Source organism: Paramisgurnus dabryanus, chromosome 10 (genome assembly GCF_030506205.2).
Source record: "Paramisgurnus dabryanus chromosome 10, PD_genome_1.1, whole genome shotgun sequence".
Taxonomy (NCBI): Eukaryota; Metazoa; Chordata; class Actinopteri; order Cypriniformes; family Cobitidae; genus Paramisgurnus; species Paramisgurnus dabryanus.
The window spans coordinates 19,659,799-19,687,580 of record NC_133346.1 but is presented as its reverse complement, the minus strand read 5'-3'; the positions used below and the strand labels follow the sequence as shown (position 1 = coordinate 19,687,580).

At 40.4% G+C, this 27,782-nt stretch overlaps 2 protein-coding genes across 2 annotated transcripts; both read left to right on the top strand.

The window, feature by feature from the left end:
* Window positions 1-1,450: 1,450 nt before the first annotated feature.
* On the top strand, window positions 1,451-9,351 carry LOC135779634 (myeloperoxidase-like). The gene is made up of 17 exons (XM_065290420.2): window positions 1,451-3,033; window positions 3,149-3,211; window positions 3,687-3,780; window positions 3,871-4,046; window positions 4,133-4,265; window positions 5,304-5,433; window positions 5,521-5,727; window positions 5,812-6,169; window positions 6,238-6,398; window positions 6,483-6,741; window positions 7,184-7,354; window positions 7,453-7,690; window positions 7,766-7,962; window positions 8,155-8,192; window positions 8,555-8,602; window positions 8,974-8,991; window positions 9,143-9,351. Exons 2-16 carry the CDS (start codon window positions 3,151-3,153, stop codon window positions 8,986-8,988), a joined length of 2,286 nt encoding a protein of 761 aa, XP_065146492.1. The 5' UTR covers window positions 1,451-3,033; window positions 3,149-3,150; the 3' UTR covers window positions 8,989-8,991; window positions 9,143-9,351.
* A 4,166-nt stretch (window positions 9,352-13,517) lies between these two features.
* LOC135779467 (myeloperoxidase-like) lies at window positions 13,518-25,277 on the top strand. Its single transcript, XM_065290180.1, has 13 exons — window positions 13,518-13,551; window positions 19,501-19,594; window positions 19,685-19,860; window positions 19,946-20,078; window positions 21,457-21,586; window positions 21,674-21,880; window positions 21,960-22,317; window positions 22,396-22,556; window positions 22,636-22,894; window positions 24,279-24,449; window positions 24,542-24,779; window positions 24,855-25,051; window positions 25,252-25,277. Exons 1-13 carry the CDS (start codon window positions 13,518-13,520, stop codon window positions 25,275-25,277), a joined length of 2,184 nt encoding a protein of 727 aa, XP_065146252.1.
* The last annotated feature ends 2,505 nt before the right edge of the window (window positions 25,278-27,782 follow it).

Genomic DNA, 27,782 nt, shown 5'->3' with positions numbered 1-27,782 from the left:
AGAGACCTGGAGCAGTTTGCAGGAAGTAGGAGTGGTCCAAAATTCTGAGTGAGAGGTGTTAAGAAGCTTATTAATGGTTATAGGATGCGGTTGATTTCAGTTTTTTTTCCAAAGGGTGTGCAACCAAATATTAAGTTAAGGGTGCCAATAATTTTGTCCTGCATATTGTCTGGAGTTTTGTGTGAAATTATGTAAAATTAGCTTTTTTCCTCTGTTTTTTTTTGTGTTGAGAATGGCAAAACATGTATAAATGCAATACTTTTCTGTGAGAAATACTTTATTTTCTGGAAAACATTTAGGGATGCCAACACCTTTGGCCCTAGGGTGGCCATTTGTGCCAGTTCCGCCGGACACGTCCTGAACATGTTTTCGGGTTCGTTCTCCGGAAGTCGCATTGCTCGACCGCATACGTCATCGAGGTTCTCACATTTCAGTTAAAATACATTAGAAAATTAAGATTTATTTCTTTTAAAGCAACACTATGTAGTTTCCATGTAAAAATGACTTACAGCCCCCCATGTGGTTGAAAAGCGCAACAGTGCCTGGTATCAGACACTCTTCTGCAGGCAGGGGGAGGGGCGGGGCTGTGTTTCCTACCCTCCACCGCCACTTTCAGAGTGTGCTTGTAGCAGCTAGGAGGCTGCTCAGGTTGCAGCAACAGTACAATTTGTCCAGTTATAAGTTGTTCTATCACTGAAATAATTTTAGAGACATTATTTAAAGGTAAAAAAAACTACATAGTGTTGCTTTAAGACATAAAATCATTGTAGTTTCATTCTTACCTTGAAATGTAAAGGTTGCTTTTCTGAAATTAAACCCCGAAATATTAAACCTTGATGACGTATGCGGTCGACCAACGCGACTTCTGGAGAACGAACCCAAAAACATGTTCGGGACGTGTCCGGCGGAACGATTGTATGTGAATGTGAAGCATTGAATGTGATTTTGAAGATGCAGCATACATTATTGCCCAATAAAATTTCCCTAAGGGGACAATAAAGTGTATCGCAAGTAATCAGAATTTAAATTTGTAGTGAGTGGGTAATAAAATGGGGAAAAAAGACTGGACATAGACCTAGAGGGACCCATGCTATATCTAGGCCAGAATATCAAACAAGAATCAGGCTTAAAGTTTTTTTCTCTCGTGGACTAGCAAACATCTGCCAGGAATGTCATGGAAACCATTCACAGCCCTCTTACACAATTGCAAGAATCTGCATGTCTGTGATTAGGTTTGTTTGCTAGAAATTAATTTTTGCCTGTTTGCCTGCATGTTTGTACAGTATTTTGTTAAGTGCCCAAAATATAAAGTAGTAGGTTTGGGAATTCACAACACTCAACAATAAATGTGACCCTAGCATTACTTGCTTTAATTTACACTTTATCACTTACAGTAACCATATTTACCCTATTCACCTACTTAAAGTGGTGTAAAGAGTGTTGCCTCCTTCCTGATTTTTTATGTTTTTTGCATGCTTGTCACATTTTAATGTTTCAGATCATCAAAGAAATTTAAATGTTAATCAAAGATAACAAGTCAACACAACATGCAGTTTTTAAATGAATGTTTTTATTATGAAGGGAAAACAAAATCCAAACCCACATGGCCTTGTGTGAAAAAGTGCTTGCCCCCTAAACCTAATAATTGGTTGGTCCACCCTTAGTAGCAACATCTTCAATCAAGCAATAACTCGCGCTGGTCGATCTCATGCCTCCACAGTACCTTTCTTCCCCGAGGTGCATGAATAGATTACAAGTTCTTGGGCAGCTCCTTTCTCCAACCGCAATAGGCCTTGTAAGCCTTCGACCCTCACCACTCTCCATGGCAGGGGTTAAGGGGTACACGGCTTTCCCGGCAGAGGAGCGGTCGGTTGCGATGCATCTGTATCAAGCCACAGCTGCCTCCTGTGACCAAAACACAGCTAAACCAGCTTGCTACACCAGCAAAACCAGCTAAAACCAATCTGGGAGACCAGCTAAAAGCAGCTTACCAGCTTATGCTGGTCTTAGCTGGATTTTTCAGTAGGGTAGATACACCTGCTAACGGAGCATTACAGTAATCAATACGGGAGAAAACAAAGGTGTTTATCAGTTTTTCTGCCAATGTAAAAGATAACATATGATGCAGTCTTGCAATGTTTCTAAGATGGAAGAATGACATTTTAACCGTGATCTGTAAGTGGGGTTCAAATGTAAGAAGCAAGAATAACACTCAGGTTCTTCAGTTTTTGTTTTTTAAACTCTAGCACTAAGCCATCTATATTAATTGTTGCATAGCCCGCTTTACGTAATTGGTTAGACGAGCCAAACATCACCCCCGTCTTTTCACTATCCAGGCAGAGGTAGTTATGAGCCATCTATACTTTTATCTCTGAAACACAGTGTTTGAGAAAGGCAATGGCTGTGTAGTCACCTGGTTCAGAATGAATGTAAATCTGTGTGCCACCTGCATAAACGTGGCACAAAGATCAATAACAGACCAAAAGGCAGAGGTAAGTGATCATAATAAAAGAGGTTTATTGGAACACAGAGTATATATGGCAATGGTGAAGGCTTCTGGGGTGAGTATGCGAATATTGTGAATGTCCAGGGCAGACTGTCTTTGTGATAATCAGTCTTTGTATTTTCCAGGGAATCGAATGGTGCAAGGTGAGACGAAGAGATGACAGAGGATAAGGTCTTAGTAGAGCTTGGTAAACAGTAAGACAACAGGTAAGTAAAATACAATATTTGGGTAAAAAAATGGTATAGTTGAACCAGACGGTGACTGAGTGCTGGCTGATGAGGGCGAACAGGTGCGTGTCGTTAATACTCAGGTGAGGGTGATCTGTGGCTGGTGGATGGTGATGGCTCCTCTGACTCCCTGACAAAAACAAACAGCACACGTTGTAATAGCTCTCAGTGTAAGGGGAAAGAAGGAGATCAACTTGTTCCCCCAACTTCATGAGAATAGGGGATGGTTTAAAAGCGTTATCATCAATAGCTAACACACCAAAACCTCAAGAGCTTAGGATCAACACGTCTGATACACAGGTAAAAAAGGCTATCTCCTTGTTCTAAATTATCATTCTTTTTTCAATGTTAGTATTTTAATGATGAATTTAATTAATCATCATCAGGAGTAAATGTCTGTCAATATTTGTTTTAGAGATGAATCTGCACACTTTTCTTTTTGTGGTGAGCTGTTGTGTCTTAACACCGTATGCTTTAGGTAAGTGCAATTCCAGTATAAATGTTTGTATACATGTGACCCTGGACCACAAAACCAGTCATAAGTCACACTTTTATATTTGTAACAATAGCCAACAATATGGGTCAATATTATCATTTTTTGTCATTAGTAATATGTGTTGCTAAAAACTTGAATTGGACAAGTTTAAAGGCAATTTTCTTAATATTTTGATACTTTTTGCACCCTCAGATTCTAGATTTTCAAATAGTTGTACCCCTTGACCAAATATTGTCCTATCATATACCATACCTAAATCAATAGAAAACTTATTTATGTATAAATAACTGGTTTTGTAAGCCAGGATCAAATATTTGTAATGTGTTTGCAAGAAATCCTGTTTTGCAGTCGTTAGGCATTTATACAGGCAGTTCATTGATCTAAAGAAAAATGTGTAATTGTTTTACTAGATTTATTCATCGACTGTGTAAGTCTAATGTTGCCATATTTTTTTTAGTAAATGAAGAAAGTGCTGAAAGCCGAATCATTCTGGAATCATTTGAGGAAGCAAAAAAAATAGTAGATTCTGCTTACAAATTTTCTCGTGATGAGTGAGTAAAGTTTGCAAGAAAATGACTCCGTATTCCTTTATCCTCATGCCAGTCAATGATCTTTATTTTTACAATCCTCCACAATTCCAGGAGTTTAGCAAGGGTGCGCAAAGATGTGATCAATCCTTCTGACAAATTTTGCCTGCTGAGACAACCGGCTCGAAAAACACGTGAAGCTGTGAGAGCCGCAGACTACATGGCACAAACGCTGAGACTGATCTCTGAGAAAACTCATCATGCACACAAGAGATCCATTAATGCTACAAGTATAAATTAAGCACCTTTTACTGACCTCAGATCAGCTCCATCCAGTGTTCCATACTCAATACTATCAATGTATTTTTTCACTTAGACTTGCTTACTCCTGAAGAACTTAACACCATCATGCGTCTGACCGGTTGTTCTGCTCAAACTCGGCCCCCGTCTTGTAGGACCACACCCCTCATAAACAAGTATCGGACTGCCACCAGTGTATGCAACAATCGGTCAGTTCTGCACTCCTTAATCTGTGTAATTATTTAAGGTTGCAATCTGTAACTCTTTTTTTATTATTAAATATAAAAGTTTTTAGTTTAGTGCAAGTACATAAAAAATCCTTACCTCATATTCCACATGTGGGAAAATGTGTTTGAGGGCAGTAGGTCAGTGTAGAGATCGTTCGTGATGAACAGGCAACAGACCGGTATCATGCAACTGTGTTATGCAGTGATGTAGATCTGTAACAGAATTAAGATTCAAATCTGAGAGAACTTAAGGCGATTTGAGTCGACTACATTTGAAAGCCATATCAATGCACTACTCTCAACAGTAATCTTATTGTAATGATTTATAATTTAAGTTTGTTGGGTATGATCTTGCAGGAAATGTCAACGTGAAATCATTCAACTTGACCCATTTGAAGGTGCTGTCTGGATTTTAGTGGTGCCATCTAGTGGTGAGATTGCAAACTGCAACCAATGGCTCAGTGCACAGCTCACCCCTCCCTTTCGAAACCCATAGAACTTCGTTCCTGGAGGGCTGGTGTCCTGCAGAGTTTAGCTCCAACTTGCCTCAGCACACCCGCCTAAAAGTTTCTAGTATGCCTAGTAAGACCTAAATTGGCTGCTTCAGGTGTGTTTAATTATAGTTTGAGTTAAACTATGCAGGACGACGGCACTCCAGAACAGAAGTTGCCCATCCCTGCCATAGAGAAACTACAGTAGCCACCCCAGTATAAACATGTCATCGTCGTCTGAGACAATGTAGTGACGAATCGCTTTCTGTAGAGCAGTTTGTCCATTTATGGCTGCGGCAGAAAAACAATCTTGCAAACTGGTGACCTCCATGTATTGGGACCTGCTGTGTATGTAGATAAAAACTGCCCGTTCCAAGGTAATAAAAACAATCCAGTTCATAAATTGCAATTTTAAGTCTCACAAGTGAATTCACAGTTGTGACATTTTGTGCACGCAATATTAGACATCCTTGCATCATTGTTAACACTTTGGTTCATGCTGGATTGCATCTAAATTTTTCATCGCCAGGAGGAACCCACTGCTTGGTGCATCTAACACCCCTTTCACCCGTTGGCTGCCTGCTCAATATGAGGATAATGTCTCGCAGCCCAAGGGGTGGAACCCCAACAAATTGTACAATGGTGCAGCATTGCCCCTGGTAGGATGGAGACAATTATAAATAACTAAAATATACTTAAGCAATCTATTACCAGGCTTTTAATTCTGTCTCTGACAATGAATGCAGGTCAGACTGGTTTCCAATCGTATTCTGAGCACTGCAGATGCCAATGTAACCAGTGATCGTGAGTTCAGCTACATGCTCAGCATCTTTGGCCAGTGGATCAACCACGATTTGAGTCTTGCACCCTCTTCACCAAGCATTAAATCCTTCAGCAATGGCCTTAACTGTGTCGAGAGCTGTGAGCGTTCTGAACCCTGTTTCCCAATCCAGGTAAGTCGATGATTGTCTTTCTTGACGCTCTCCATGCTCTTGTAGGTATATCATGCTATTTATAAAATCTGCACTTCCTTAAAGGTCCCTAAAAGAGACTCCCACCTGAGTCCAAACTCCTGCATGCCAGTTTTCCGATCATCGCCTACCTGTGGTTCCGGGAACACTGCCTATATGTTCGGAGGTTCAGCCAATGTTCGTGAACAGATCAATTCTCTGACAGCTTTTCTAGATGCTGGACAGGTTTACGGGTCGGAGGACGGACTGGCAAAGGACCTGCGTGACCTGAGCAATGATGGCGGTCTACTACGTGTCAACAAACAGTACAGTGATAATGGACGAGAGCACCTACCCTTTACCAGCGTAAATAGCAACATGTGTGCCACACGTAGGCAAACACTCAATGATACGAGTCTGACAGAGGTGCCTTGCTTTACTGCAGGTCAGTTGGCCTTTATTTTTATGTAGTCTTGCATTATGAATCTTCTTAAGCATTCACTTTGTGTGTAGGTGATGATCGTGTTAATCAGAACATCGTTATAACCTCATTACATATATTATTCATGAGGGAGCACAACCGATTGGCTCGTGCCCTCCGTATACTTAACCCAAGTTGGAGTAGTGAAACCCTCTATCAGGAGGCACGAAAAATTGTGGGTGCCTACCACCAGGTAAAGAATAAATATCTTTTGACAAATGAAAAAAATATGTATACTGTATGCATTTCCAAACACTCAAGAATTATTCTCCTTTAGGTGATGGTAGTACGAGATTACCTGCCCCACATTGTGGGCCCTGATACTTTCAATAGACGCTTTGGTGTATATCCAGGTTACAATGAGAGTGTGGACCCCAGCATTGCTAACGTCTTTGGCACTGCAGCATTTCGCTTTGGCCACCTGACCATCCAACCCATGGTATTTCGTCTTGATGAACACTACCAGAACCATCCTCAGTTTCCAAGCGTGCCCCTTTTTGAGGCCTTCTTTTCACCCTGGAGGGCAATCTTTGAGGGCAAGTTAAACTTTACACACTCTAGACTGAGTTATAGATCCTGTAATTGTACAACATTTGTTGTAGTATACAGTAGCATGGACAATAATGAGAAGGGCTGGTTAAAAACTAGTTATTGCTGGTTTGGTGGTGTCTAGCTGACAAAACAGCAAAACACAGTTGGTGATGCTTGATAACCAGCATGGTCTTTCTGGGGAAGCTGGTTGACCAAAAAAGTCTTGCCGATAAAACTTAAGCTGGGTACACATCACAAGATAATCAGGCTAAATTTGGGCCGATTTTTCACCTTACGACAATTTTAGGTAAAGTCCTGATGATCTTCGTTGTTGAATCAACTATCTTATCAGCATTACCAAGATGGCCACCTAATGGACTGACTTGCCATAAAGGGGTTTATTCATTTAAACTTCCACAACTTCTGATTTTCTTTCCTTTTTCTTAGGCGGTATAGATCCTCTGCTCCGTGGATTAATCGGCCAGCCGGCAAAATTAAATACACAGGATCACATGATGGTAGATGCTCTTAGAGAGAAAATGTTTGCCTTTATAAGCCCCATAGCTTCGGATCTCGCCTCCCTTAACTTGCAAAGAAGCCGTGATCACGGTATACCAGGTAAACCTTCTGGCCTCTTACCAAAAACTTTCACCAAGTGTCTCTTTTGAAAAGATCAACAATTACAGTCCAGTTATAAATCGTTGGTTCCTCTCAAGGCTATAATGCATGGCGTCAATTCTGTGGACTCTCCACCCCTGAAAATGAGACTGAATTGGCTGTAATGATGAACAACACTAAACTGGCACACCAGCTTGTAAAGCTTTACGGCAACCCTGCAAACATTGATGTCTGGCTGGGAGGCGTCGCTGAGCCTTTTGTACCCGGTGGACGTGTCGGCCCTCTTTTTGCCTGCCTTATCTCTATGCAGTTCCAGCGCATCCGTGAGGGTGACAGGTAAAGATCCCCATGTATTCAGTAAATGAGACTAGCCAATGTGTTTATGGTTAACCACAAGTCTCCTGTGTTCAGGTTATGGTGGGAGAACCCTGGAGTGTTTACCAAAAAACAAAGAACCTCACTTGCCACTACATCTTTGGCACGCATCATCTGCGACAACACAGGAATTAGTAAAGTTCCCAAAGATCCCTTCCGCTTCAGCAAACCCTCCAGTTATGTTAACTGTAAAAATATCCCAGCCTTTGATCTCAGCCCTTGGATTGAGACTGGTAAGGGACAAAAGGGAACTCATAAATACATGTATTTTTGTAATCCCAGTATAGATAAGAATCACACTAATGTAAACTGGGCCATAGCTTTTTCCTACCACTATATGTACTTGTACTGTATGATAGTATAGTCACACATTGGGAATTAAAAAAAATCTCTACAAAGTTTTCACAATCAGTTTTATCTTTCAGGTGTCTGTGGCGTCGGCAATTCAGACAGTGGAAATGAGGTTTGAAGTGTCTTTCGATGCTGTCTTATCTTAAAATGAGCATTGGGTTACAAATATCCCAGCAGAGTTCTTTGCTATACACAAGATAGGTGTGATGTGACAAAGTAGCCCCAAAATCCAAAATGTTTTGGGGTGCTTAACACAGTGCTCAAACTGTACTACATAAGTGAAACCTTGTTTCCTAACGCAACTCTAAACCGCAAGCTTCCAGCCTGGTCAAGCTGGTGGTTAGTTTGTCTTCCATCCAGTCCAGCTAAAACCAGACTGGAAGACCAGCTCAGTAGGGTGCTTGTTTTTTAACGTTTTGATTTGTGTCTTTAATGCAAGCAGAAAATGTATAACTCTGTTTATTAACTCTTCAGATACCGCAGAGTCTTTCTAAGGGCCCACCGGACCACCAGGGGGACAAGGTAACCCAATTTCTATTAAAGCTATAAACCTCACTCAATGTTCTCTTTATCAAGCTGGATTATAATGATGCTGCAACATGAGCAGCCTCCTAGTGGCTACAACCACACTCCGGTTGGAGCATACAGACCCCCTACTTACAGGCACACTGGCTACCTTACCTGCTCCGTTGACATGGTTTCCAAATGACTTTCTGCATTTACCGGTTCTGTCAACAAATTCACATGCCCTGCCCACGGCGAAGCAATACAACAACAGTGATACAACACTGATAACAGAATTGCGCTTTTCATGCACACAGGGGAGCCGTGAGCCAGTCTTACATAGTGGTGCTTTGAATCTGAAAGTAACATTCTCTTTTCTGTTATTCCAGGTCAAAAGTGGGTAGCAGGTATGCCTGGACCTCCTATTAACACCACCTAACAAAAATCAGCCTTCTTTGCCTTGCTTGGCTCCATCCTCCCTGCCTCTGCTAAAACTCTGTGGTGTTCAGATAGGTCCTCTACAGCAGAATCATTATAACCAAAGTGTGTTAATTTCAGTTCTCATGCAGAGGAACTCTGATTGTGGACACTATGGCTTTAAAGAAAAATCAGATTGCACAGCTGAAGGGCGGGTCATTTTAAAGCTACAGAAAGGAGACTGTCTGTGAATAGAGGTTTCTCTGGGTGCAATTGGTATAAGCAGGTCCAGCTACTTCTCTGGCCTAATTCTCTTCCTTGTTTGAAGCATTTATGTACCATTTTCATTTTACGGATCAATAAATGCTATAAAAAATCAAGTTAATGTCACAGGGTGACGATCTTTTGGGCGGAACCGAAAGTCGGGAAACTTTGGTTCCGCCCGGATGTTTCCGCCCAGACCGGGAAGAGGAAACACCGGACATCCGGTAGCATCACGAGGGCTGTAATCAGCGAAATAGAGTGCAGCTGTGGGCGTTTAAGAGAAACGCCGGTTGATTGGAGGATTACAGCACACAGAGGAGTATTTTAGACCAGTGTAAATCACAGTCTGGGTGTCTAGTGTGTGAGTTGAGGTACGGAGCTGTGCTCGTCCGGTACACGTTGGCAGTTGGTTGCACTTTCTCTCTTTCTCTCTCGTAGTTCTCAGTGGATGCTACCGTAAGAGGAAGCCCTGTGGGTAGAAGAAAACACGAGATTGTGACACGCTTGGAGTAACCAAGGAGGAAGGAAACGAAGCAGTTTGTAAACTATTTTCCAAGAGGACCGCTGTGAGTATTGGCTCTGGATTTAACGGAAACATAATTACTAACCTGTGTATTATCGAACGCCTCCAGGAAGGCGGCCCTACCCCTGATCTAGCGTGGTAGGTGAGCCGCAGGAATAAGTGGATTGAGCAGCCGTAGCAGCAGAACCAAAAGCTCCGACCGTAGTACCATCGCCCCCATCCGACCTTAGTGAAGTGGAGGACGTCGGACGTCTTGTGTGTACACTTGTAGTGTGGTGGGTGAGGCTATGTCATTTTGAAAAACCTTTCACGTTGAAGTGGTGCTGTGTATTTGCTGTGGGTTGCTGTGCAAGTGCTGTGTGTCTTGTCAGACGTACCCCGCATCATCCTTCTACTGAGGAGGAGACGGAGAGGCTGACGGTTGTGAGTAACCTTAATTATTGTGTGCTGGGTGCGATTCAAGTGTAAAGTGACGGCGTGGGTTTTGGAAGGCGCCCCGTCTGTGTGTCGACAGTTACAGAGTGTGGCGGTGAAGACTTGGAAGCTGGCAGTGCATGTGTGAGTACCACCTCGAACCTGTATATTGCTATTTTACCTGTGTGTTCTATCTTGTGGCAGAGCGAGAGGCGAAGCAGTTTCCGCCGCCCGTGGCCTCTACAAAGGGGCGCCCCTGTCCGGTATTCGATCGGCCTACGGGCATTGAGGATAGGGCAGCGCTCGGCCCGGTGAGACGGTGTGACAGTTCGCCCCCTGCTGATCAGTGCATCCGCCGAGAGGGTTTTTGCCCCCGGCGACCCCTAGGAAAACAATCGTCGTTTGCCTTTCTGTGCAGGCCAGCTGTCGTAAGCCCGCCCTCGTATATTGTCGAACAGAACGCCGTACAACGAACTGTGAACAGCCATACCTGCCCCGAGCTGTAAACAGCAGAGAGGTGAGAAGTATCCAAGTTGCACTAACTGTGTTATTGTGTCCAAGCTGCCTGTAAAGGAAGAGAGAACGAGAGTGAACGTCAGTAGAACGAACTGTGAACAGTCATACCTGCCCCGAGCTGTAAACAGCAGAGAGGTGAGAAGTATCCAAGTTGCACTAACTGTGTTATTGTGTCCAAGCTGCCTGTAAAGGAAGAGAGAACGAGAGTGAACGTCAGTAGAACGAACTGTGAACAGTCATACCTGCCCCGAGCTGTAAACAGCGGAGAGGTGAGAAGTATCCAAGTTGCACTAACTGTGTTATTGTGTCCAAGCTGCCTGTAAAGGAAGAGAGAACGAGAGTGAACGTCAGTAGAACGAACTGTGAACAGTCATACCTGCCCCGAGCTGTAAACAGCAGAGAGGTGAGAAGTATCCAAGTTGCACTAACTGTGTTATTGTGTCCAAGCTGCCTGTAAAGGAAGAGAGAACGAGAGTGAACGTCAGTAGAACGAACTGTGAACAGTCATACATGCCCCGAGCTGTAAACAGCAGGGAGGTGAGAAGTATCCAAGCTGCACTAACTGTGTTATTGTGCCCAAGCTGCCTGTAAAGGAAGAGAGAACAAGAGTGAACGTCAGTAGAACGAACTGTGAACAGTCATACCTGCCCCGAGCTGTAAACAGCAGAGAGGTGAGAAGTATCCAAGTTGCACTAACTGTGTGATTGTGTCCAAGCTGCCTGTAAAGGAAGAGAGAACGAGAGTGAACGTCAGCAGAACGAACTGTGAACAGTCATACATGCCCCGAGCTGTAAACAGCAGAAAGGTGAGAAGCATCCAAGTTGCACTAACTGTGTTATTGTGTCCAAGCTGCCTGTAAAGGAAGAGAGAACGAGAGTGAACGTCAGTAGAACAAACTGTGGACAGTCCTACACGCCCCGAGCTGGAAGCAGCAGAGAGGTGAGAAGTATCCAAGTTGCACTAACTGTGTTGTCGTGTCCAAGCTGTCTGTAAAGGGAGAAAAGAGACGGGAGTGAATGTCTGGAGAGTGACCTGTGGGAAAGAACCATACTTACCAAGAGCTACCAGCAAACCGACCGGTGAGGACGATCCTAGTCCAGGTTACACGAGCCTCCACGTCCCAGTTGAAACCTGTGGAAAGAAACACAAAGTGGAGTGAGAAGTGAAGTATCGGCCAACGTGACACAGGTACCGCAGTTAGAGGGAGAGATAACACCCCAAGTTCACACTATTTTGTCTTTGCCTCCAGGAGAGAAGAGGAGGGCGCCACGGTTAGCGGAGTTGGCAGGAGCCTGTGTTCCCTGTCCCCTCTCCCCCTATATCTTGGTCACCAGCCCCTGGAACCCCCGTTGCCCTCTTCCCCCTTCTGCCACTTTTCCGTGCTGTGGTCTGCCTGGAAGGCAGAGAGGCCGCTAGTTTTAATTGCCCTTTTCCCCATTCCCCCAGTTATTTTAAATATTTAAATAAAGTTTGTTTTAATACTTACCTGCTCTCGTGTTGTTTGGTCATTGGGTTGGCTTTGGGGACCTCCTCGAGGTGGAAGTTGAGAAGGGGCGTGGCGTTAGGTTTAGTAGCCAGCCCCTGGCCGTGACATTAATGCAGTGGGAGTTTTCATAAAACTTTTAGCACTTATTCCTTTTGTTGCATTTTGTTTATTTTGGTCTAGGACTAGTACAATCCCTGTCCGGGAAACCGGCCCTATATGCCATTTGATTCATTGGCAAATGAGTTCAACTTTTTAAAATGCTGATTAGGTGTAAGTTTAATAAACCATTTAAACCAATATTTAAAAATATTTTTTTAATGCAGCTTTACATCAATAAAAGCAAGAAAATAAAGAAACAGGGGACAATAAAAGTAGGATAGTACAGAGGCTAAGATTAAACCATACTAGCAGGTAAGAACTGTCTTCTACAAGTAACATTATAAATTAAGCCAATAGGTGCATACCAATTCATATTTAAAGGGCAATGACTTCACCAGGCCGGGACGAACACTGTCCCAATTTGAAGGCTCCACATGCAGCCTCCAAATGCGGCCTTTGTTTCACCTGAAGGATGGATCCTTCAGCCTTGGCCATCCCAAGATTCATTGCGTACTGTGATTTTGAAATAAACATTTATTATTATAAATTATGTTTTAGTGATGTGAATCAATATTATTGTGGCAATGTTGTGCATGTATATTTCTAAGGTTGGTACATTTTATATACTGTCAAGTAGTTTAATCTGCATCAATGTGTCATATATATATTTAAAAAAAAAAATATCTGGCTCCATATTTATTTTTAAAAGTCTGATTGGTCTCTGCTGCTGTTGTGTCCCACTGACAAGCGTAGTGGGCAGGAACAGCTAATGACGAACAAACTCCCCCATAGGCTAGACCTTGCTTCGTGGACTTCGCAACCTTCAAATAACAAGTCTTGTCTTTAAAGACCCTGATTTGGCTACCTAGGTTTGAAAAAACTCCTAGGACAACATTTTTGTTTATTAGTAGGTAAAAGTCCTTTTGAGAAAAACCCTTGAGAGAGAACCAGACGTACTGTAGCTCATTTTATATATATATATAGGCTGGTTTCAGATCCGCCTTAGGGTGCAGCACTGTGCGCCCCAAACCCTCCCACTTGCAAGCAAATCAATATTGTTTTTTATGTCTTTGACCTCATGTGATTAGATTGTTTCCTGAGTCTCAAAATCACGTTGCAGATTGCCATGTAACTGCTAGATACAGTATTACTACTCCACACAGATAAGCATCTGTGATGCAACACATAGGCAAGCCAGGGTTTCCTGAAACAGGATGGGACGGACTCAAATAGGTTTTCTAGTGGACGGTGAGTATCAGTTAAGTATCTGTAGTCCTTTATTGGAATTTATTCTGAAAAATAATGGGAAGAAGTTTAATATGTGTAATATTCTATAAAGTATTTTTGTGATGTAAAGACCATTCTGTAAAAATATAACCTTGATATCTTTAATATTGACTGAGTAAGATCAACGTTTGAAATCAATCCTTGATGCTTCTAATCTCATAATTAGATTATGAACCTTTAGCCTGGATTTGACAGACAGGTTCAAAAATGTAATGTAAAGCTTGTACACACAGTAACTCAGATTTACAAATGGGCTAATATTTGATCATTTAAATGTGCACATGTTGCAGTAGTGTTTCTCTGATTCATCTTGCTCTGATGTGCAGTGAAGGTCAGATGTAGTCAGAGGAGATGAGGAGTATAGTGAAGAGTGAAATTGCTGAAGCTATGGTTGGGATGGTCTATGGAGGACTTCCTGGAGCCAGAGATGCCTGAGAGAGATTTATCCAATTTAGTCCGGCTGAAATTTACCAAAACAGAGTGAATAAAGTGGTAACTATTTTAAACATTGTTTGATAGCGCTTGAATTGATCTCATTTCACATTTTGTATAGCATTTTTATTTTGTGGAATTAATACAGTAGATGGTTAACTACAACGTTTTTTACTCTGACAAAAATTCTAAAATATTAACAACAAGTTAAAGTATTCATAGCAAGTTACATGAAGGCACGATGTGAAAACTCATGGGTTTCAAACTGTTGTGAATAACACAAAACTGTTTAGTCCAATAAAAGAATAGCAATTATCAAAATTTTATTATTATTATATACCAAAAGATCCAGAACATGGTCATGCAATCCAACCAATAAGCATTAGTTTCTATAAAACGATCCATCACCCATGTTCAGTGACAGTTTTCGCAGCATCCCTCACTTTCAGCTGGTATATCTATTCCAGTCAAGGAGGGGGGGAGTGCTCTGGGTTTGTTCCTCGGACAGCACGCCAAATATGCTTTATTTAAATTATGTAATTCTTTTACACAAGATTAAATGATTTTGTTATAAAATACACCTTAGTAAGAAATCAACAATATGGGTTCTAGAAGTAAAAGAACAATCTCACATGCATTAATAGAATTTGTGGAGAAAATATCTAATGCAATAAAAAATCAACAATACACTGTTGGGGTATTTTTAGATCTTAAAAAAGCATTCGTCACTGCTGACCATGACATCTTGCTAGAGAAACTGAAAAAATATGGAGTGTTTTTATTGTTTTATACTGTTGTCTGAGGTCTAGTCATGACGTTAGCATGGTTTTTACATCCAAAAACATCAAAAGCAATAAGTAATAGGCCATTTTGTACCCTGGTTTTAAGGCTGGTTAGAGAAATTAGCAGTTTTAATGGGCGGGCCGCATTGACGACTTGGAAGTAAACGCCCACTGCTATGATTGGATAACAGTTTTTCGTTCAAACTAACTTTCAATTTAATCTCATGTGTAATCAGTTTAATGTTAAGTGAGTGTCTTAAGACCCAGTGTCTTTCTTTTATCATAAACCCTTTTGACACACACACACGCGTGCCTTTTATCGTAAACCCACGCACAAAAACACACACACAAGCACACGCACACACACACAAAAACACACACACACGTAAACCCTTTCGAAGCGTGTGTAGCAGCACTGGCATGCACAAACACACACACACACACACACATACACATGTGTCTTTTACATAAACCCTTTTGACGTGCGTGTAACGAACGCACAAACACACACGCACGCACGCACGCACGCACGCACGCACACACACACACACACACACACACACACACGTGTCTTTTATCACATTCAATGTGTGTGCATCATGAATTCACGTGAATCGCGTCCCTCTGAAGAGAAGTCCTGGCGGCAACTGATAGTGACACATAGTACTAAAGTGTTTTACTCACACACACGCATGTCTTTTATCATAAACCCTTTCAACGCGTGTGCACCATGATTTTGCTTCCCTCGGAAGAGAAGTCACCGGCTGCCACCAGGGGGGCAGGGTTTCATATTTTATTGAAGCTTCCCTGGACGCCGTCATTGCTTAGCGAACACCCATCTGCTGTTAGCATCCCATTGACTCCCATTCATTTTGGCGTCACTTTGACAGCGAATAACTTTACATATGAGGCGTTTAAAGACTCCATTTGTCCATTAATTATTTCTAAAGAAACACGAAAATGTATAAAAGCATCCATTACCATGTATCTTACGTTATGTCCTAGTAGAAGCAGTTTTTGTAAAAATAGGCTAACGATTGCGTCATAACCTGCGACTTTCTGTCGCAAGTAGAGAAATTACCGTATGGACTGGGAGAGAAGCTCAGAGGCAATCTTTTACTGACTATGAGGCAATCGGGTGGACGTGAAGGCATAAAGTCAAGGGAGATTACTAATCAGAATACTAACCAAAATGTGCTCCTGTTCACGCTCGCCGTCTCTGCAAGATTCAGTAGGTGATTCAGATTTCCCGTGGCACGGCTATTAGAAGACTTACAATTGCCAGACAGGTTGCTCACGTGACATCCACGTCATTGAGCTCAGTTTGAGTCTGCGCAGTACGCTCGACACCCAGGAAGTGCGTGCTTCTAATTGACTTCACTTGTCTCCGTTGAATCCAATGGGGTCGCTGTGTCCATTTCTTTTACTGTCTATGGCTGCCACTGTGACACTGACACATAGGACTAAAGTGTTTTACTCACATAAGCTGCGCCATTCTGTCCGGATCCAATATTGATGGAGGAGCATTACTTATTTTGTTCTGATGATAATCTGAATCAACTTTTGGATACAATGGAAAAAGAAATGTCATTGCTAAAAAATGCTTTGATTTGAATAAACTAACATTAAATATAATCAAAACAAAATTAATTGTTTGGTAATCGTTTATCGAACACAACAAGTAAATTAATAATTAATGAAGTTGAAATAGAAAGGGTGTCAACAATTACATTTCTTAGGGTGATTATAGACAATAACCTAAATTGGAAGCCCCATATATCTTATATTAAGAACAAGTCAATTGCAAATATTATATAAAGTTAAAGATTTTTTAAATGAAAAATCATTACATACCTTTTATTGTTCCCTAGTGCTTCCATACATTGGTAACACTTTACAACAAGGTTCATTAGTTAACATTAGTTAATGTATTAACTAACATGAACAAACCATGAGCAATACATTTGTTACAGTATTTATTCATCTTTGTTAATGTTAGTTAATAGAAATAAAGCTTTATTTGCTTGTTCATGTTAGTTCACAGTGCATTAACTAACGTTAACAAAATTTTAATAAAAGTATTAGTAATTGTTGAAATTAACATTAACAAAGATGAATAAATGCTGTATAAGTGCAGTTCATTATTATTTCATGTTAATAAATGTAGTTAACTAATGTTAACTAATGAACCTTATTGTAAAGTGTTACCCATACATTAGTTATAGTGTGGAAGTATGGGGAAATACATATAAAGCATGTGAAATTATGGAACTCATCTCTGAGGACAGGTGATAAGGATCCAACAATAAAGACCAATGTGGATGACAAGGGAGTGGGGTAAAAGAGACGACACAAGAAAAACATGTGGCCTGATATCAACACACCATGCCACGTGTTCCCACACAGAACATGTTTCTGTCAGAACCCTGTCAAATTGAACAAGACATTCAAACAAGACAAGATTCTGACAGGATCCTGACATGTGTGCCTACATTTGTAATTATTTACCTTTTAGTGTTTGTATTACAATAAAAAAAGGTTAATTTCAACATGGAACTATTAGTTTTCTTTCACTTAAGTGTTATCTTATGGATTATGCCTATTCTTGTATTAACTCAAGCTAGAACATGTCTATAACAATGGTTCACGTTACTATGCTAAAAATAATTAACAATATTTAATGGAAACAAAATAAATAATTTAACAGGAAAATAATGGTAAAACTGCTGCCAGTTGTTTCCTGTTTTTTTCTGTGATTCACAGTTACTATGCTAAAATAATTAACAATATTTAATGGAAACAAAATAAATGCTGATTTAACAGGAAAATAATGTTAACACTGCTGTCAGTTGTTTCCTGTGACTCACAGTAAATTCCTGTTAAAAAACATTACGGGGAGTGCACTGTAAAAACATTAACAGGAATTAACTGTTCAAATAACAGGAAAATAATGGTAATCCTGCTGCCAGTAATTTCTTGTTATTTAACAGGGAAATAATTAACAGTTTATGGCCCTACATTATAGAAATATCATGGTAGTCCGAGTACATTAAGGATTATCGGCATAAAACTTGTTCCTAGATTAATAAGAGGAGGAGCGGGTTAAAAGGCTTTTACAGAAAGAGTCCTTCTGGATACATTGAAAGTTATATTTTTTTATTATATATAAACTATATATAATACTATATATTTTATATTTTGTTATGGTGTATGGTGTTTAACTTTATATTGTATTAGTTATGTCTTTAATGTATACTTTGAGTGTATTTGTCACATGTTTTTATAAAAAATTAAGCCATGTGAAGTAAAGGCTTTTTAACTTTTTTTAAAAGTGTCTTGGAGGTTCTTGTGTATAAATGTCAATGTCAACTCACATAGACCAATAAAACAAACAACAGACTGTAATAGCTCTCAATGTAAGGAGGAAGAAGGAAATTAACTTGTTACTCCCCTAACCATATAAAGATGAGGGTTGATATAAAAACTCAGCCACTCCATCAATAGCCAGTACAATCAAGACCTTGAGATCAATACATCTGATAAAGGTGATAAATCTCTTCTTTTTAAATGTATCTGCTTTTTATGTTTATATTATAGTAGGGCATAATAGCTATATTAATAGCTTCTTTAAACTATAGCTTTGTATTCATGAACTTTTTGTGAATTCTGTCAGTGTTTTTTTTTTCATGTGTCCTTTAACAAATATTATGCTGAGAGAGATGTTAAGACAGTTTTTTGTTTGAAGGTCTTAGGTATGCAAAATTAAATGCTTTTTCTACTATGCTCATTTCATTTTTAAAAGTAGCTTAATTGGTAGTGCATTAAATTTATAGCAGTGCAAACATGGGTTCGATCCATAGGGAACACACATAATAAAATGTATTTAAAAACTTAAATGCACTCAAAGACACTTTGAATAAATGTGTCCAACAAATGCATTAAAGTAAAACTAATAATATCTGTATGATTAAATCTACACCATCTAACATTTAAAGTGTTTTGTGTCGGTAAGTAGGCTAATAACTAAATGTCAAAATATTTGTTTTAGAAATGAATCTGCACACTTTTCTTTTTGTGGTGAGCTGTTGTGCCTTTACAACTTATGTTTTAGGTAAGTGCAATTACAGTATAAATATTTTTGTAAATGTGACCCTGGACCACAAAACCATCATCCATCATAAGTCGCATGCGTATATTTGTAGCAATATACAATAATACATTGTATGGGCCAAATTATAGTTTTTTTAATGGCAAAAATCATTAGGATATTAAGTTTAGATCATGTTTCATGGAGATATTATGTGAATTCCTACTGTATAGTTACCAAAAATGTATTTATCATTAGTAATGTGTGTTGCTAAAAACTTCCATTGGACAACTTTAAAAGGCAATTTTCTCAATATTTTGATTTTTTTGCACCCTCAGATTCCAAATTTTCAAATGGTTGTGTCTTGACCAAATATTGTCCTTTCATATACCATACCTAAATCAATGGAAAGCTTATTTATTCGGCTATCAAATGATGTGTACAACTTATGACTGGTTCTGTGGTCCAGGGTCAAATATTTGTATATTGTGTTTGCAAGAAATCAGTCATCAGTCATTTATACTGGAAGCTCACTCTTCTAAAGAAAAATAAGTTATGGTTTCAGATTTATTCATCAACTGTGTAAGTCTAATGTCGTCATCTTTTTAGCAAATGAAGAAAGTGCTGGAAGACGATTCATTCTGGAATCATTTGAGGAAGCAAAAAAAATTGTAGATTCTGCTTACAAATTTTCTCGGGATGAGTGAGTAAAGTTTGCAAGAAAATGACTCAGTATTCCTTTACCTTCATGCCAGTCAATGATCTTTATTTTTACAATCCTCCACAATTCTAGGAGTTTAGCAAGGGTGCGCAAAGATGTGATCAAACCTTCGGACAAACTTCGTCTGCTGAAACAGCCGGCTCGAAAAACACGTGAAGCTGTGAGAGCCGCAGACTACATGGCACAAACGCTGAGACTGATCGCTGAGAAAACTCATCATGCACACAAGAGATCCATTAATGCTACAAGTATAAGTTCAGCACCTTTCACTGACCTCAGATCAGCTCCATCTAGTGTTTCATGCTTACCCATCAATGTATTTTTTTCACTTAGACTTGCTTACTCCTGAAGAGCTTAACACCATCATGCGTCTGACCGGTTGTTCTGCTCAAACTCGGCCCCCGTCTTGTAGGACCACACCCCTCATAAACAAGTATCGGACTGCCACCAGTGTATGCAACAATCGGTCAGTTATGCACTCCTTATTCTGTGTCATTCTTTTAAGGTGAAATCTGTAACTTTTTTGGTTAAATATAAACAAAAATCAGTTATCGTGCAACTTTCCAAAAAATCTGCATTAAAAACTATTTAATTATCTTACACATATTCACATCAGTAAGCTTATTGTAATAATTTATCATTTAAGTAGTACAATTTAGCACGAAAAGTCATTTGACATTATTCAACTTGACCTATTGAAGGTGCTGTGTGTAGATTTTAGGACAAAAGCACTAGCCTACCGCATTGCATTTCCACAATACGTTTTTGTTCAGAACATGTGAACCAGCTGAAACGGACAAGGAGATCAGTGAGCACATAACGTAGTTGTAACATGCATTTGGAGATGTGCTAGTGAGTAGAGGTCTTCTCGGGTCCAAAGAAATGTACCCGACCCGAAATGACCCGAAACACTTTATACCCGAACCCGACGTGCATAAAAAATTTTTTTAAAGAAAGACTCGACAAACCCGAGAAAATTAGACCCGAGTCCGACCTGAACTAATGGCAATTTTTTCTAACCCGACTGGACTCGAATGTAAACGGCACTGACGTCACGTTTGTGCATTCTGCAGACCCACATGCAGCAGTCAGACAGACAGAAACTCTGGTGGCCTAGCAACCAATTGGCGAGCTGCTCCATTTGTTTTACTTTGTTATCTAATGACGACACTACGGTAATCGCTAAAATGTACATTTAAAATTGACTGGCATTTCTGTCTCAACAAAAAATTTACCTACCGTCAACCACACAATGTCACAAGCGCTCTTGGAAAACAGATGAAAGGTTTGCAATGGACATTGACGCAAACACGCGAGAGAGTTCAGGTCTTCTAGGGTCCGTTCGGCTAAAACACATTCATTTTAAATTACCCAAGACCCGATGCCGTTATTATTGTTCCCCGACCCATGTCCGAGGCACATGTGGAACTTTTAGACCTGAACCCGATCGGGTTTTGGGTCGTATCTTGGGTTTTTGGATCTAAGTGGACCTGTGAAGACCTTTACTAGAGAGCACTATTTGTTTGAATGCAAAATACAATTTCACCACTAGATGGTGGAAAATCCTACTTACTGTCCCTTTAAAGATAAGTATATAAAGTAGATGAAGCAAAAGTAGCAGATTGCAGCTTTAAGTCTCACAAGTGAATTCACAGTTGTGGCATTTTAGACAACCTTGCATCATTAACTCCTCGGTTCATGTTAGATTGCATCTCATTAGCTCACATAAACACATGAACTCATCAATGATGCACCACTATCACCTTTGAAAGTAAAGTGTATTATTTTGTAGTGAGTTCACCCCTCAGTTTACCTAGCTAATCAGTAAAAAATTTTATCACCAGGAAGAACCCATTGCTTGGTGCATCTAACACCCCTTTCGCCCGTTGGCTGCCTGCTCAATATGAGGATAATGTCTCACAGCCCAAGGGGTGGAACCCAAACAAATTGTACAATGGTGCAGCATTGCCCCTGGTAGGATGGAGACAATTATGAATAACTAAAATACACTTAAAAAATCTATTACCAGGCTTTAAATTCTGTCTCTGACAATGTTTGCAGGTCAGACTGGTTTCCAATCGTATTCTGAGCACTGCAGATGCTGATGTAAAGAGTGATCGTGAGTTCACCTTTATGCTCACCATCTTCGGGCAGTGGGTCGACCATGATTTGACTTTTACGCCCTTTTCACCGAGCATTAAATCCTTCAGCAATGGCCTTAACTGTGATGAGAGCTGTGAGCGTTCTGAACCCTGTTTCCCAATCCAGGTAACTCAATATCTTTCTTGACATCTCCATTCCCCTTTAGGTATATCATGCTATACATAATATCTGAACTCCCTAAAAGGTCCCAAAAACAGACTCCCGTCTGAGTCCAAGCTCCTGCATCCCAGTTTTCCGATCATCACCTGCCTGTGGTTCTGGGAACACTGCCTATATGTTCGGAGGTTCAGCCAATGTTCGGGAACAGATCAACTCTTTGACAGCTTTTCTAGATGCCGGACAGGTTTACGGGGCCGAGGACGGACTGGCGAAGGACCTGCGTGACCTGACCAATGATTACGGTCTGCTACGTGTCAACAATCAGTACCATGATAATGGACGAGAGCACCTACCCTTTACCAGCGTAAAGAGCAACATGTGTGCCACACGTGGGAAAACACTCAATGATATGAGCCTGACAGAGGTGCCTTGCTTTATTGCAGGTCAGTTGCTTTTACATAAATTTTAGTTTTATGTAGTCTTGCATTATGTATCTTCTAATGCATTTACTTTGTGTGTAGGTGATGTTCGTGTTGACGAGAACATTGCTCTTACCTCATTACATGCATTATTCATGAGAGAGCACAACCGATTGGCTCGTGCCCTCCGCGTACTTAACCCAAGTTGGAGTAGTGAAACCCTCTATCAGGAGGCGCGGAAAATTGTGGGTGCCTACCAACAGGTAAAGAATAAATAATCCATTGACAAATGATAAAGTATGTATATGCATTACCAAACACTCAAGAATCATTCTCCTTTAGGTGATGGTAGTTCGAGATTACCTGCCCCACATTGTGGGGCCTGACGCCTTTAAAAGACACTTTGATGTATATCCAGGTTACAATGAGAAAGTGGACCCCAGCATTGCTAACGTCTTTGCCACTGCAGCATTCCGTTTTGCCCACCTGACCATCCAACCCACCATATTCCGTCTTAATGAAAACTACCAGAACCATCTTCAGTTTCCAAACGTGCCCCTTTTTGAGGCCTTCTTTTCACCCTGGAGGGTGATATTTGAGGGTAAGTTATACTGTACATACTCTAGAGTCTAGAGTCTAGACTGTAGGGGTGGCACGATTCTCCAAATCCTCGGTTTGATTACATTTTCGATTCTAAGGCTACGGTTCGATTCGGTTCTCGGTTTTTACTTTTTGTTGAAAGAACAGGTTGCTATGCCATTTTTAGACTAGACTTTTATGAAATATAATATCTGACCTTGAACTGGGAGATGCCCTGCCATGTGTGCACCGAGGGGCAACCTTCCGATCTATCTGATGAAGCCAATACAGAAGTGACTTAAACTGCAATTCATCGACTGGCCACTAGAGGCAGGCTCCAAAAGGGAGTCAATTCCCATAGACCTCCATGTTAAAATGCCCAACTTTACAGTAGAAAATATGTTTACAGCCTGGTACAAAAGGTGTTTTTGGTCTGTATAGCTAATTTTGCCCTTCATGACAACTGTGAGGGGGTGAATTTTTTCTAACTCATCCGTTAAAATTATATTAAGCCTTAAAGTTCTGCATAATTAAGGGCGTGGCCACTTGAGTGAGGGGTGAACAGCCACTGTTGTCACTGCTGTCGAGCTAGACAGGCATGGGTTCAGCAACCAGCCACCTCAGCTTCACCCAAGTCCTGCCTCTTTCCCCATTTTCGGTTATCTGCAAGTGATTTGTGGTGACGTGCTGCCATGATGGCGATGGCAGGCAATGCCTACTGTAAGCTTCAAAAACAATCTTCACAAACCAATGAGTGATGTCAAGGACACTACGTCCATATTTTTTACAATCTACCATGCTATCTTTTAACTGGCTGTAGCTAGCAAAGTTAGAGGAGGTTGACTCGCAGCGCTCACAATTTTTTTCACTTGGCAAGCCAACCGGATGGGGCATGGCAGCATCGACGATTCCATTTTTTAATTCGAAGTTCGAGGTTGTGACTTAATTTCTATCGATTTCGAGTTATATATGCTGTAATTGTAGAACAGTTTGGTTGACCAAGGAAGTCTTGCTGGTCAAATTCAGTCACCAGCACATCCAGCCTGATCTCACGGGAACATATGCCTTAAGTTAAAAGAGCTAGTCACCTTTTTTCACTTCAAATGATGATTGCACATTAGGTAGGCCAGCCTGAAAATACACATTTGAAGAACATGATATAATTTTTGTCTGATTTTAATGGTGATTTGACAGATATTTGCACAATGATCTTATCCTATAGTATTTAGAAGATTTTAGTCTCTCCTCAATCAAACAGATAGAAACTACACTTTATGCCAGTTGCCATAAAGCATACGTTTCTTGGGAGCATTACCAAGATGACCGCCTAATGGACTGACTTGCCATAAAGGGTTTTATTAATTTAAACTTCAACAACTTCTGATTTTTCTTCACGTTTTGCTTAGGGGGTATAGATCCTCTGCTCCGTGGATTGATTGGCCGGCCGGCAAAATTAAACACACAGGATCACATGATGGTGAATGCTCTTAGAGAGAGACTGTTTGCCTTTACAAGCCACATAGCTTTGGATCTTGCCTCCCTTAACATGCAAAGAAGCCGTGATCACGGTATACCAGGTAAACAGTGCACACACAACTTTCACCAAGTGTCTCTATTAAAAAATGATCAACAATTACAGTTCAGTTATCAATCATTGGTTCCTCTCAAGGCTATAATGCATGGCGTCAATTCTGTGGACTCTCCACTCCTAAAAATGAGAGGGAATTGGCTGTAGTGATGAACAACGCTCAACTGGCACGCCAGCTTGTAAAGCTTTACGGCACCCCTGCAAACATTGATGTCTGGCTGGGAGGCGTCTCTGAGCCTTTTGTACCCGGTGGACGTGTCGGCCCTCTTTTTGCCTGCCTTATCTCTATGCAGTTCCAGCGCATCCGTGAGGGTGACAGGTAAAGATCCTCATGTATTCAGTATGCGAGACTAGCCAATGTGTTTATGGTTAACCACAAATCTTCTGTGTTCAGGTTATGGTGGGAGAACCCTGGAGTGTTTACCAAAAAACAAAGAACCTCACTTGCCTCTGCGTCATTGGCACGCATCATTTGCGACAACACGGGAATCAGGAAAGTTCCCAAAGATCCCTTCCGCTTCAGCTTTCCTTACAGTTATGTTAACTGTAAAAATATCCCAGCCTTTGATCTCAACCCTTGGATTGAGACCGGTAAGGCACAAAAATGAACTTACAAATGCATTTAAAAGTTGACAGAGATTTCTTTTGGAATCCCAATATAGATAAGAATCACACTAATATAAACAGGGCCTTAGCTTCTTCCTACCACTATATGTACTTGTACAAATAGTCACAGATCGAAAATTAAAAAAAAAATCTACAAAGTTTTCACAATCAGTTTTATCTTTCAGGTGTCTATGGCAGTGGCGAACCGTGAGTACTACAGCTGGGGCTTCAAAATATGCAATGAAGTGCAAATGCCTCTCCATGCGCAATTACGCATGGCGCAATAAATTAAAGTCACAATTTTAATGGATAGGTTCTACTTACTACAACGCCTTAATTCTTAAAAACAAGGAAACGGAGACAAGTGAGCATTGGGGAAATAAACACCCTAATAAATTAAGAGTATTTTTTTTCGTAAATTTTTCAATTCAGAATATAATACTAGGCTGTTCGTATTTCGTTAAATCATACAGTGAACGTGTAAAAATTCTGAACACGCAAAGTTAAATTACAGAATGGGCATTGTCTGCCTTTAAATTCAGTTTTAAAGTTTAAAATTACTTTAATCTAACTGATCAACACAAATACAGACGCAATGCTGCTCTGTAATGTCAGAGGCTCTGTAAATTTGTGTTTAACAAGCTTAAATTATGTTCTTTAATTTATTTTAGTTTTTTTGTAAATATATATTTAGCTGTAGGATAGCTTGTTAATCTTTTTTCATAAGGGGAAATATAGCACCCTGCGTTCTCAGTGCACCTCCTTATGGCTTATAACTGTTATAATATAACCAGATCTTGCAAAATCCCTGCCAGAGCCCCGAGGTCCCGGGGGCTATTGCGAATTCTTGTCGGGCTACCAAAATGTATCTTCAGGTATATGGAGGAAAAAATACGACAACGTCAATCACGTTTTCCGCCATTTACCTCAACCACTCTCACCGCAGAGACGGTCTATGATTAGGACTTCTTTTTCTTCTTTGGTGTTTTACGTCACCTCGCCTCCAGTTTGTTGCATGATTAGGACTTCATGAAGGCTTACAATGTTTTGTTTTTTACCCGCCCACTTGAAATCAAAGCGTGATTGGTCAATTTGCCCGTCACTCTCCACACCAAAACACATAGCTTGGCCTTCCCTTGGATTCGTGAAGCCCTAACCAATGAATGAGCCAGCTAACCGGGCCTTAATAGAGACAGACGATTTTGATTGGATAAGATGTTTTCATGACATTAACCTGACAGTAAGCTTCGTTAGAAAATAGATGAGAGAAAGTATATTACATGTATTGTATTAAATTAAATTAAATAGAAATTAAAAAATGTAAAAACATATTTTTATTGAAAACTTTATTATTTATTAGTATTATTATTATAAAAAATGTTATTGCTAATTTTTTTAGGCCTTCTCTGAAAGCGTAGAAGGCCCTGAAGGTTCCCTACTGGTCTCTGGCATCAGCAATTCAGACAATGGAAATGAGGTTTGAAGTGTCTTTCGGTGCCGTCTTATTTATCTTAAAGCTCACGTAACACACGCTGTTTCTGCATTTCTGATGTTAATCTGGAGTACCTATAGATTAGTATTACATCCTTTATATCTCTGAAGAGTCTTTAGTTTAATCAGATTTATAAAAGAAAGATTAGCTTTACCTAATCTTTCCGATAACGTACGAAAAAATGCAGAAGGAGGAGTTATAACACGGGAGGAGCGAGTACGAGTCATACAACACTATACAACACTGTTTTAACTTATGATTCACTACATGTTCGTGTCATTTATATAATATACACGCGCCTATTTCCAACATAAGTCAGAAGTCTTACTTACCACGTGTAACTCGTCATGACCCGGTTCTGAAAATCCACCGCATCAAACACACACGCAAAACTCCGCTGCTAATCCGGATAATAAACTATATCCATTGTTTTCATAAGGCTGGATGTCTTCTCCTTACATCCAAAAACACACTTCTTGTTGTGCCATTGTTGACTTTTGAAATTAAACAAGGCTGAGTGGCGTGATAAGCTGTTAGCAAGCTGTAGCGTCTCCCGCTGACTGACGGCTGGGCGGGGTTTTCCGGGGGAAGTTTTCCGGCGGAAGCCCATATAAAGAAGTGATACGTATCGAAAATCCCTGAAACGTCAGTTAGAACCGTAATCGAAAAAAATTAGCCGAAACTTGTACCAACCCTGGCGAAGTGCATTCGGCACAGAAATACTCTGAAACACGCCCAACTGCTGTTTTGACACTTTGCCTACGTTTAGCATGAGGAAACAACTCTATAACTGTGTTAATAAGTCAGAATGCTTGAAATACCATTAAACCCCCCCTTTAAAATGAAAATCTCTAAACTGAGCAAAACAAGTATGCTCACTCTAAATTCTGCGTTTTTTTTACCAATGCTGGGTAAATATTGGACAGACACATGTTGGGTTATACTATTGAGTTGAAACAACCCAGCATAGGTTTATTTTTTAACCCAACATGTGTTATGTCCAATATTTACCCAGCATTGGGTTAAAATACACAAGTACAAAGTAGCCTCAAAATGTTTTGGGGTGCCTAACACAGTGCTCAAACCAGACTACATAAGTGAAACATTGTTTCCTAATGTTTTGATTTGTGTCTTTAATGCAAGCAGAACATTTTTAACATCTGTTTATTAACTCCTCAGATACCTCAGAGACTTTCTAAGGGCCCCCCGGTCGGACCACCAGGG

Bases quoted from the DNA above. Each gene is read 5' to 3' on its own strand.
- LOC135779634 (XM_065290420.2), top strand. From the start codon at position 3,151: ATGAATCTGCACACTTTTCTTTTTGTGGTGAGCTGTTGTGTCTTAACA. The intron at 3,212-3,686 runs GTAAGTGCAATT...TATTTTTTTTAG, and splicing joins CTTAACACCGTATGCTTTAG to TAAATGAAGAAAGTGCTGAA. The intron at 7,691-7,765 runs GTAAAGATCCCC...TCCTGTGTTCAG, and splicing joins CGCATCCGTGAGGGTGACAG to GTTATGGTGGGAGAACCCTG.
- LOC135779467 (XM_065290180.1), top strand. From the start codon at position 13,518: ATGGGACGGACTCAAATAGGTTTTCTAGTGGACG. The intron at 13,552-19,500 runs GTGAGTATCAGT...TCATCTTTTTAG, and splicing joins AATAGGTTTTCTAGTGGACG to CAAATGAAGAAAGTGCTGGA. The intron at 22,557-22,635 runs GTAAAGAATAAA...ATTCTCCTTTAG, and splicing joins TTGTGGGTGCCTACCAACAG to GTGATGGTAGTTCGAGATTA.